The 11414-nt window shown below is 53.4% G+C and overlaps 1 protein-coding gene across 1 annotated transcript; it reads right to left on the minus strand.

Moving 5' to 3' along the window:
- Nucleotides 1-4331: 4331 nt before the first annotated feature.
- LIN7B (lin-7 cell polarity scaffold B) lies at nt 4332-7347 on the minus strand. Its single transcript, XM_077133570.1, has 6 exons — nt 7288-7347; nt 6841-6959; nt 6522-6593; nt 5696-5905; nt 4786-4949; nt 4332-4440 (listed from the first exon to the last, which is right to left on the minus strand). The coding sequence occupies exons 1-6, from the start codon at nt 7322-7324 to the stop codon at nt 4419-4421; spliced, it is 624 nt and encodes a 207-aa protein (XP_076989685.1). The 5' UTR covers nt 7325-7347; the 3' UTR covers nt 4332-4418.
- Nucleotides 7348-11414: the final 4067 nt, after the last annotated feature.

Below are 11414 nucleotides of genomic sequence, written 5' to 3' on the forward strand. Positions count from 1 at the left end.
CATAACCAGTTTTGAAAGGGGATAATTCAGAGCCCTGCCCAATATGCTGTGTCCAAAGCATGGGACCGGGCCTTGGCTCTGTGAAGTAGTGAATCTGGGAATCTAGACACTTGAGCTCCCAGCATTCAGACACCAAGATTCAGGAAAATGTTTATCAGAGGGCAAGTCAGTCCTAGGCCAAAGAACGAGCTGGAATCTAAGCCCAGGATCTACTTAGAAGATGCAACACAGGATGTTTTAGGGAGGCTGCTTTAGAACCTAAATTCATGGAGAAGAAAGTAAAACACAAAAAGGCTGGCCATTGATTCTAGAAGGCCACTGGAAGGAAGACAGTACAGAGTGCAGAAAGAACATATGCTTCCACATTTACAAGTTTGAGGTGAGGTCTACACATAGGGCCACCAAGAGGGGCATGTTCTAGGACTCAGGTCTGGAACCTAGAACCTAGGCAGGCAAGAACAATCCAATAACTTAAGAATGCCTGAGCTGCACAGAACCCCAAACATAGAAGGGAGCATGATGATCACCTAAGAATAAACCTAATGTAATACACACCAAACCCAGCCAGGAGACATAATCTAGAACTCAGAACCACCTGGGATGTAGATATAACACAGAATATAGCAGGGGTTATATTCTTGATTTAACCATGTGTCTGTACTTCTAGGTTCTAACCCTGAAATGCAGAAGACATGGTCTAGAATTCAGAGCATGCCCTGGAGGCAAAGAAAAACCTAGAAAGAGCAAGGAGGTTGCCTGGAATTTAGAAGTGCCTGGGGTGAATTGCAGAAGGATACACGCTGAGATTTGAGAATTTCTTGGCATAAGAACTGAGTAGCAAGGAGAGGTTATTAGAGATTCTAGAAGAGGAGAAAGCCTAGAACATGCTTAGAACTCTGAAATGCAGGTGGAGGAGGCAGCTCACAATCCACCAGGGAACAAGTTCTAGGCTAAAGTCACACTAGGGAAAAGATGAGCAGAGAAGGCAGGAGTGGATGAACCTAGAACCTAGAACTTGATACATGAGCCTAAAATCTAGAACTTGGTGGAAGGCAGATGTCATGTACAATGGGGGCAATCTTCTAGATTTAAGACTGTGGAATTGGGTAGAGCCTAATACATCATAGAATTGATAATACAATTTGGAAAAGGGCTAGAGCACATAATTGGGACATGCACATTCTAGAACTTAGAATGCTCCTGGAAAGATAATGGAATCTAGAACAAAGTTAAGGCTGTGGCTGGAACTACTACACTCCTAAAACGAAAATTTAGCAGAGAATTAGCAAGGACTGGTTTTTAAAAATGTAAAACATGTCTGAGGAGAAGATGGGATTGAAATTTGGCTTGAGGCATTACCTAGATATTTGAATGCTTCCGGATAAAGACAAGCCTAGAATGTAGCATCTGGCCTAAAATTTAGAACATGCCTTGGGTGATGATGGAACAGATAAGTCACCTGGAAGTATTCTAGGATTTGGAAAAAATCTAGACCTTAAAGCATTGTAAAGGGCACATGTATAACCAGAAATGTGGAAGACAGCAGCTTGATTCTAGATCACTTGATAAGCCACAGGACACATCTGGAGGAAGGGATGTATGTTTGGCTTCCAGCCCAAGGGTAGTTGGATGGTAAGACATCAGGATAAAGGCCTTAGGAGGCAGTAGGGTGCTAGAAGCACCCCAAGAAGCTGGGTTTCAAGGAGAGAGTAGAATCCCGGTAAGCCCAGCACCTGAGATGATATGGAGACACAGTCAGGGTCACAGGAGATATAAGGTCAATTGGGGGGTGGATGCGTAACATAAGGCCATGGGATTCTGGTCCCCTAAGTGAGGACTGAGAAGCTAGATAACTTGGGGGAGATGGGGGGTAGGCAGAGCTAGGGACTTGGATCCTTGCCAGGGTAAAGGTAGGGGTGCTGGAAGCTTGAAAGCCCGAATCCTTTTGTGGGGTAAGGCTGTGGCAGATGCTTTGGTGAAGGCTGGTGGGCTGTTCAGAGGCTGAAGTCTGAACTGGTCCCTGGAGGGATTCAGGTCTGGGGACAAGACATCTAGGTCTCCAAGGCGGAGGGTAAGTAGAAGCCTAAGAACTGCAGTTTTGGTCCCTGAAAGGAAGAAAGTCATGGCGCCTGAATCCCTAAAGGGGCAGATGCTGGGGGTGCGGGGCACCCGGTATATTTGTCTGAGGGGCACAGGGACTGTTGAACTGGGTCTCAAAAGGGGGTGAAGGCTGGAAGGCTAGACTCCGAGGTCCTGAGGGGGTGAGGGCTGGGTCCTTAAGCCAGACAGGGTGAGCCCTGACAGGGCTCCCAGAGCAGGTGCGGTCTCTGGGTGCCAAGGTCCCTGAGGTTGACCCGGCAGAAACCTTCAGAGGCCCTCGCTCCTCCAGGAGCAGTGGGGGTTCTAGAAGCCTGGGTTGCCAAGGATGTGGGCTGAGAGTGGAACCCCAAGGCCCGAGTGCCTGGGCCGGGGAGGGCCCGGGTATCCCCGGGTCAAAGGCGCCGCGGGAGGGATCCCGGCGGCGGCGGCGGCGGCGGCGGCAGGGGATGGGGGAGGCGAGGCGGCCGGGTGCAGTGACCATGGACAGCTCCAGAGCGGGCTTGTGTCCAGGGCGGCCGCCTAGGCTGCCTGGACCGACCGACGCGGCCGCTGTTCCAGCCGGGAGGGCTGGAGACCGACAGACCGGTTGCGCGAAGGGGGCACGCTGCGGACGCGACGGGGGGCGGTCGGCCGGGACCGGGGGAGCCTGGCACAGCCGCGGCGGGGGTCCGGGGCCCCGGGGGCTGGGCGAAGGTTGGGGGGTGATCTAGGTTCAGAGGGGGCTCCCGGGGCTGAACTGGGAAAGCCAGCCTTCTGGGCCCAGGAAGAGGCACAAGGCGGCAGGACGCCTGGGATTCTAGGGTTTGGTGGGGACTCTGGCCGTCGGCAGCGGCGCGCCTGAACCCCCGGAGCTGGGCAGTGAAATCTGGGCTCTTGGGTCCCCGGAGATGAGGAAGGGAACCCGGATCTCGGGGAGGCGGGGGAGGCTCGGCGAGGGGTCCCCGGGCGGGCACTGCGAGGCGAGCCGGGCCGGGCTTTTACCTACCTGGTCCGCGGCGGCTGCGGGCGGAGCTGGGCTGCAGGATGGACGTGGGGTGGGGTGGGGGGACCGGGCGGGGCCCCTGGCGACGGCCGGGGCCCAGATCTGTGGCTCCGGAGCCCTGTCTCCGCCGCTCGCGCGGGCTCCGCGTCTCCTGCTCGGGTTCGGGCGCTGGGGACCCCCTCCCCCTCACGGTCTCGCAGCCCTCTCCCCACTAAAATAGCCCCCTCCCCCTGTGACCGCTCAGCCTCCCCCCGCGAGACCGTAGGCGCCAGATCCAGGGGTTCCCACCAGCGCCCCCCAAATCCCACCTTTACCCCCCCCAAGAAAATTTCCTCCACCCTCCCCCCACCCCCACAGCTCCCAGGCGGTCGTGGTCCCTTTAACAGGAGACTGACAGACGGCGCTGGTGGGCCAATGGGAGGCTGCGTCGGCGCCGGCCGGCGATTAGACCCCGCCTCCGCACAGGCCGGGAGGGGTCGCGCGGGCGGAGAGCGAGAGGCGGGCTCAAGGAGCTCTGACCAATGGGCGTGCGGCGTGCGCCGGCTGGGGCGGGAGGCGGAGTCCGGCATGGGGATGATGTCACCTGGAGCGAGTGGCGCGCGGCGTGGAACGCGAGTCGCGACCCCGGATCCCGGCGGTGGCGCGCGCCGGCCCTCGCGCCGCACGGGACAGGAGGGCTGGGCGGGGTGAGGGTGCAGGGTGGGTTGTAAGGTGGGTGCGGGTTCCGGAGAGACGCGCTCCGGCTGGAAGGTGGGGTGAGGACCGGGTCGGCGAGTTTGCCCCTTATTCCGCACCCCCTGCGCCAGCCTCGGGAACTGCACGCGGTACCCCCACCCCCGCCTCCCACGCAGACCGTAGTGCGGCTTGCAGGTTCCCCCGGCGGACCAAGCTAATGGTTCGTTCCGCCCGGCCCACACAGAGGCCGCCCACTGGCTCCTGCAGCCTTTCGGGACTCCTCCGTCAGACCAGCCGCGGAAGAAGGGGCTCGCCCCCGCCCTCAGACCCTCTTAGGGCCTTCAGTCCCGCCCCCTCACTCAGATCCAGGCTGGGTCCCAGCCTCCGCCCTCGGAGTTGTCCCTAGGAAGCCGGCCAGCCTCGGCCGTGAGACCTGAGGAGAGGTTTCCACCTCTGTTCTCAGACTCTGAAAAGGGCTTTTGCTGGGCGTGGTCTCTGACCTCGGCTCCTCTCCCTCCCCCATTCCTCCAGACACTCCAGTCCTAGGAGGCAGGACAGACACACAGACGCACAATGAGATTCAAAGATCTTTAAATAAGGGATGGTGACAATAAATACTGTACAGGGGTGGGGGCGGAGATGAGGGTCCAAATCTGTGGTTTTAGCCTCGAGACTCCAAAGACCTGCAAGGGGGTGAAGAGAAGGGAGCCAGGCTCAGTGGAGGGATCCTGGGAAGACATGGGAGAGGACCAGGACCCAGATTCCAGAGGCAAGGGCCCAGGGAAGTGGGTTCCAGATCTTGAGATAGGATTAGGCTAGGACCTCCCAGGGGATTTGACCAAGCCTTCACTTGGGTCAAGGGCCAGGAGGCCAGGGAAAAGAAGCCAGGCCTGGGTCAAGGGTCAGGGTGCCAGGGAAGAGAAGCCAGACCTGGGGGTGGCATTCAGGACCCTGGAATCATTGGCCTGGTTTGGGAGTCCAGGGCTATGTGGGGCTGTGGAAGGTCCCAGCGGTGACAAGGCACTCACGAGTAGCTCTGGTGCTGCTGGCGCCGGCGAGCGGAGCGCATCTTCTCGAAGCGGGCCTCCATCTCCTCCAGCACGCGGGGCGTGTAGCGCACCACCAGCTTTACAGAGCCCTGAGCGGCCTTCAGCAGCTCCACCGCCTTCTCGTGCTGCTCACCCTCAACGCTCTGCAGGGTGGTGCACCCACAGCTGGGCCCAGGGCTCATGGCCCTCTGCCTGCCCCCACCCCATAAACGGGAGTAACTGCTTGTGAGCACAGTACCGTCTCAAAATGCCAAGGCCTCCTGTCCCTATGGAGAGTTAACTCTTGGCTCAGTGTCCCCCCCCCCAACCTTTCAGGTTCTCTATGTCAGGTGTTAGGGATGACCCTATATCCCCTCAGTAACTGAACCTCACCTGCAGGCTCATCCTCATTCCCTACTGCCCTCAGTCCTCAGTTCTATCCCTCCTGCCCCTATTTCTTCTCCTTTGTCCCTCCTTGCATGTCCCAGACCTCCATCAAGGCCAAGCCCTTTCTCTTCATTTCAGAAGAGTACAAGACTCACAGCTCCTACCTGCAACAGCCTCAGCCAGGAATACCCTTTTTCACCTTGTTTGCCTGGAAAACTCCTGTTCATCCTTCAAAACCCAACTCAAACATTCCTTCCTCATTCGGATTGGTCTGATGCCACATCTGCTTTCTCACAAGGCTTTGTGCTTCCTCCCTCACAGCACATCATCTGGATCAGGACTATTTCAGTCAGGGTCTATCTGAGAGGCAATCCTTGAGTGTACGAGCTGAGGCCAATTTCTCACAGGGTCTGCAGCACTGCCCAGCCGTGTGGGCAGTCCTCAATCACTTTGTGTTGAATGAATGAATGTTAAAAGCAGGGCTGTGCCACCTTGGACAGACTATGCCTCAGTCACCACTCACCACACCATTTACGGACAGCAGCTGGTCCCCACGCTTGAGGCCTCCGTGACGGTCAGCCACGCCCCCGGGAATGACGCGGGAGATGTAGATGGGGGAGTTCTGCTCCTTGCCACCCATGATGTTGAAGCCCAGGCCTTCGTCTGTCTTGGGCAGCTCCACCACCCTGGGGTGAGCGTGGCCCTCACTGGCCGTGAAGGCGGCCACCGTGGCCTGGGAGAGAGACAGCATCTGGAGTGGATGGCCCCTCTACGGTGGGCATGCGGCCTGGGGTGGGGGATCTGAGTCTGGGAGGCAGATTGCTTTCCCCAGACATGGGGCGTCTGCCACAACTCAACTCCAAATCACCTGGTGATGACCATGTGCCTCCTGCTTTCACTCTAGGTGCTTCTGATTACTTCGGAAAGAAGTCTCGGTTTCGTGTGTATCTTTACCCCCCAACATCTGCCAATCTCACTTTCCATCAGTGGGAAACAAGCAAGGCCTAGAGGGAGCTGAGAGCCTGCAAGGAAGCTACAGGAAACAGTGTCTAACTATATTTCACTACGATTTCACTGTTTAATGACAGTCACTGTTTTCAACGTATAGATTTCTAAGGTTACCTTCTAGTCAGGAGGGCAGTACTGGTTTCCATTTGTAGTTGTCAAGGATGCCTTTGTAGGACTTTTGTTTGAGTAAAAAACATGAGAGTATTTCGAGGAAATCATAAATTTAACGGTAAGGGTGGTACAAAAGATTTGGCAAAAGGGATGGCTGACACGAGAGAGACACTGAGCTGGCCCAGGCAGTTCGTTCAGACCAAGAGGGATGGGGGGCGGGGGCCACCTACCTTCGCGGTGGCGTGGGCCCGGGTCTCGGCGCTGCCTGTGATGTCCAGCGTGTCGTAGAGCTGCTCGTACACCTGGGAGGGGACGCTGCAGCTTCGGGAGCCGCCGGGTCCCTTCTCCCTCGCACTCAGGGGGCCAGGCTCCCACACTCCCTCTTCCCTCCCACCCAGGGGTGCGCCCCGTCCCCGCAACCCGGGGCCCGAGGAAACTACAACTCCCCAAGAGCCCCCGAGCAGAACCGCGAGCGCCACAGGGCGGCCGGGCGCTGCTGGGACGCGTAGTCCCCGGGCTCCGGGCGGCCGGGCGCCGCGCGGCTCTCACCTCCCGGATGGCGGAGCAGAAGCGGCTCTGCAGGACCCGCTGGAGGGCCTGCAGCTTCTGCGGGGGCAGCTCCCCGCTGCGCTGGAGCCGCTCGAGGAGCTCCACCGCCCGGGACACGTCTGCGAGGCGGGGCAGGGGCGCAGCGAGGCGGCGGGAGAGGAGCAAGGGCGAGCGCAGCCGGACGCCCGCAAGGACAGAACAGAGCCGGTGGGCGCCGCGGTCAGTCGGGCGCCCCGCATTCCCCGGAAGGGCCCCCTCCCGCAGCCACTGTGCGGGGGCGTGCGGCCGGTGCCCCCCGCTGCGACCCGCGGACCCTCCCACGCCCACAGACCGCCCGGCCCGTCAGGCCCCGCCGGCTCCCCGCGTCCCCCGCGCAGCCCTGGCCGCGGGAGGGGTAGGCACGCGGGACCGGGGCCGGGGCGGGCAGGGCTCCCGGGGTGCGCTTACCCCGCTCCAGCCCCAGCGGCTCCACGAGCGCAGCCATGGCACTGCCGCCGCCGCCGCCGCCGCCGCCAGCCGCCCCCAGCCGCCCCCCTGCCCCCGCGCCGGCGAGGGGGGCGGGGCTGCGCGAGGCCCCGCCCCGCGAGACGGGCGCCCCCTGCCGAGACGCGGCCCCGCAGTGCCGGGGTCCCGACCTGCCCGTCTGCGCGTCGCGCTGCCTTGCCTCCCCCCACCCATCGTTCTGCCCTGTTTGCAGTCACTCCCACAGTAGTCTCTGTTTGTCCGTCCTTGCCACCACACCCGTCTGTCCTCTCCATCTGGTCTTATTTCAGCCTTCATTCGACAAACGTATATTGGACGCGGTGATGAGCAAGGCAGACGAGCCCACTCCATACACGGAACTTCGTGTCTAGCGGGAGAGGCACAACCAACTGCGGCTGTGACGAGAATCGGGAGTGGGGAGGGATGACCGAGGAGAGGAAAGACGCCGGCGCAGAACCTGGAGTAAGAGCGCCCCGAGGTGGGCGTGGCCCCCCTGCCGGAGGAGCGAGCAGCCTGCAGAGCCCTGGAGTTTGAAGGCCTGGAAGAAGGGCCCCCGGGGCTGGGTAGCAGAATAAGGATCGCAGCGATTTAGAATAGCGGTGGCATGTGGGCGTCGAGGAGCTTTTACTTCCTGCGAACCCCGTGATCTTCAAATTTGTATTTGAAGATCACGGGGGCCACTGTGTGGAGAATTGGATGGGAGCAGGATTAGGGAGGAACATGGTGTCCTCTTGCACCAGTGCGGAGGTTTGGAGGAGGATAGATTTGGAAAATATCTGGGTATGATTTAGGACTAACCAAATAGTGGAATAGGGAGTGGGGAGGAGGCCTAGGGCATATGAATATATTATGAAGATGACCTAGCCAAACCCCCCAAATTTCCAACAGTTAAAGTCAGGAAGAGGATAAAGAATGGCCAGAAAGGTGGAAAACCAGGTTGGAGAAACCATAAGAGAGTGTTTAAAAAAAACGAGTAGTCAGTGGTGTCGCATGCCAAAGGTAACTGGAAAATGTTTACTGAATGTAAGACATGGAATCATTGGTTACTTTAGGAAGAACACTCTGCAGGTAGTACTGGGGGAGAAGGCCAGACTGAAAAAAATGGACATAGGAAACGCTGACAAGTCTTGCCCCTCCATATTCTGGTTCAGCTGGATGGGGAAATGGATGGGTTCTCACAAAGTGGGGGAACTACAGCAGGTTTGGTTAACCCTGTCTCCTTCACAGTACTTTTTCTTTTATTTCTTTTTTAAAATTTCTATTACGGTAACACATACAACAAAAATTTTCCCATTTTAACCACTATCGTGTATAATTCAGTGAAATCACATTAACAATATTATGCTACTACCAACACCACCATCTGTTTCAACACTCTGAACTCTGTACTCAACAACCAACAATACCCATTTGCCCACTGCCTAGACTCTGATAACCTGTAATATACTTTGTCTCCATGTAAGTGAAATCACACAAATGTGTCCTTTTGTTTTACTTATTTTAGACAACATGATGTCTTCAAGTTTCATCAGAACTTCATTCCTATTTATGGTTGAGCATAATTCCATTGTATGGATATTCTTACTGGTGGATGCGAGTTGCTTCCACCTTTTGGCTGTTGTGAATAATGCTACAGTGAAGTTTTGTGTACAAATATCTGTTCATGTCCATTTCTAATTCTTTTGGGTATATACCCAGGAATGCAATTGCAGGGTCAAATGGTAACTCTTTATTACCTCTTTGAGGATTCACCAAACTGTTTTCCACAGCAGATTCACCATTTTACATACTCTGTGTCTTCACCGACACTTGTTTTCCTAATAATAGCCATCCTAGTGGGTGTGACGTGGTATGGCATTGTGGTTTTGATTTGCACTTCCCTGATGTCTAATGATGTTGAGTATGTGTATGTCCTCTGAGAAGCACCTGTTCAAGTCCTTTGCCTATTTTTTTTTTTTTTAACATGGGCAGGCACCGGGAATCGAACCCAGGTCCTCTGGCATGGCAGGCAAGCATTCTTGCCTGCTGAGCCACTGTGGCCCGCCCCCCTTGCCTATTTTTTATAGGTTGTTTTGCATTTTTGTTGAGTTTTAATTCTTTATAATTTGGGATATTAAACCCTCATCAGGTACATTCCCAAATATCTTCTCCCATTCTGTAGGTTGTCTTTTCACTTTCTGGATAATGTCCTTTTATGCACAAAACCTTTTACTTTTGATGAAATCCAATGTATCTTATTTTTTTCTTGTGTTGCTCATATTTCTATATCATATCTAAACCTTGAGAAAGGCACAATTAGGAGGTCCGTTTTGGGCAATGTTACAGATTCAATAACCTGCTTCCTAATACTGCCTAATACAAGGACCCGAAGATTTTCCCTGTTTCCTTCTGAGTTTTATGATTTCTTATGTTTAGGTCCTTGATCCATTTTGATTTTCTTGTTGCTGAAATGAGGTAGGTGGTGAAATTCGTTCTTTTGTACCATTTCCTGATTTATCAATTTTAGATGTTATTAAATATATTACATATAGGCTTTCTGTTCTTAGTCTTTTCTCTCTCTTCCCTTGATAGTCTTATGGTACCAATTTTTAATGAAGTCAATAAAATGCTAATATTATTACTGTAAATATTGTTTATCCTAGAGCCCAGGTTAGTGTTCTGTGATTACAGTTATTTTGAACAGCTTCTTGCTTTTTCTTTGGTTTCTATCTACCTTTTTTCCCCTTTTATCACATTCTGTTTCTTTCGAACTCTGTCGTAAGATATTTTACTGAATCCTCTCTTTTTATCCTGCAACTTCAATCTTCTTACCCCAAACTGGACCCAGCTGCTCTCTGGAAATCTCTGGGACTTCTCTTCATTGCCCTGCTGAATAGGATCCAACATCTCCATCCTCGTTTTGATGGAGAATAACCCCCACATCATAAAAAGGCTTTCCTTTTTCATTATTTCCCTTATTTTCAAGAAAGTCTGCCTATTTATTTTTCCTAACACTTTTAGTGTTCGTAACATAGACTGCAGGTTATTGAATCTGTAACATTGCCCGAAACGGACCTCCTAATTGTGCCTTTCTCAATCATCCTGTTATTTAGTTAAACTCTTTGTATTTTTCACTGTTTTCTCCTCTCTGGGCCTCAACCTGGATACTTCACACTCTTCTGTCTCTGGCTTACTAATCTTCTGTTCTGCTATGTATAATCAGTTAATAAATTCATCTACTGAATTAATTTTCTTCAGTTTTAGAATTCCCATGGCTTTTTGGGAGGTGGGTAGATTCCAGATCTGTTAAAATTCTCCATCTTTTCCTTATTTTGTGGTTAAAGTCTCACTAACTCCAACATCTGAAGCATTGCTGGGTCTGTTTCTTCAACTTTTTTTTTTTTTTCCCTCTTTCCATAGTTTCATTCTCTAACATGTCTGGTAATTTGCTAGGCGCTGAGCACTGTGTATTAAAGATCAGAGGCTGTGCCAGGCCAGGGCTCCAGGGTTCCTCTGCCCTTGGACAGTAGTGGGGGTGCAGGCAGCGGGCGTGGAGGTGGTAGGGACAGAGGCCGTGGGGACAAGTCCTGAGGAATTGGCTGCCTGGGCAACTCAGCTGCATTGTTATTGGTAAAATGACGTCGACAAGTGAAACGAAGGGCAGCATGCCAAACACTCCAAAACTCTTGAGTTTTGCATTATTTATTTTTCTCTTTTTTAAAAACACAAGAGCATTGAATCAAAGGGATTCTGAGGTTTTTTTAAAAAAAAAAATATTTTAGTATCTTACATTGCTAATTGTACAAGCTTTATATGGAAGCATAATCCTATGATTTTTTAAAAATGCAACTTTATTGAGATATAGTGTTTCATTTGTAATTCATCCAAAGTACATAATCAGTGGCTTGCATTATCACCACATTGTAACCCCATGATTTTTAAATAAAAATAGCGAAAAGATTTTAAAAAAAGATCAGAGGCTGGGTGGGTAGTATCTTCCTCCAGAGTTTTCTTCTGGTTGTCAGACCACCTCAATCCTGGTAATGTTCAGCCTCGGCTTCCTTAGGCTGGTCCATCTCAGTTGTCCCTTACTCCTAGACTGTGGCACTGGG

This window comes from Tamandua tetradactyla, chromosome 16 (genome assembly GCF_023851605.1).
Source record: "Tamandua tetradactyla isolate mTamTet1 chromosome 16, mTamTet1.pri, whole genome shotgun sequence".
NCBI classification, from domain to species: Eukaryota; Metazoa; Chordata; class Mammalia; order Pilosa; family Myrmecophagidae; genus Tamandua; species Tamandua tetradactyla.

What these genes read in the sequence shown, in the direction of transcription:
- LIN7B (XM_077133570.1), bottom strand. Translation starts at nt 7,324, where the DNA reads ATGGCTGCGCTCGTGGAGCCGCTGGGGCTGGAGCGGG. An exon ending in GCCGCTGGGGCTGGAGCGGG is followed by an intron (nt 6,960 to 7,287) that starts GTAAGCGCACCC and finishes CCCGCCTCGCAG; the next exon opens with ACGTGTCCCGGGCGGTGGAG. An exon ending in GGGCCCACGCCACCGCGAAG is followed by an intron (nt 5,906 to 6,521) that starts GTAGGTGGCCCC and finishes TCTCTCTCCCAG; the next exon opens with GCCACGGTGGCCGCCTTCAC.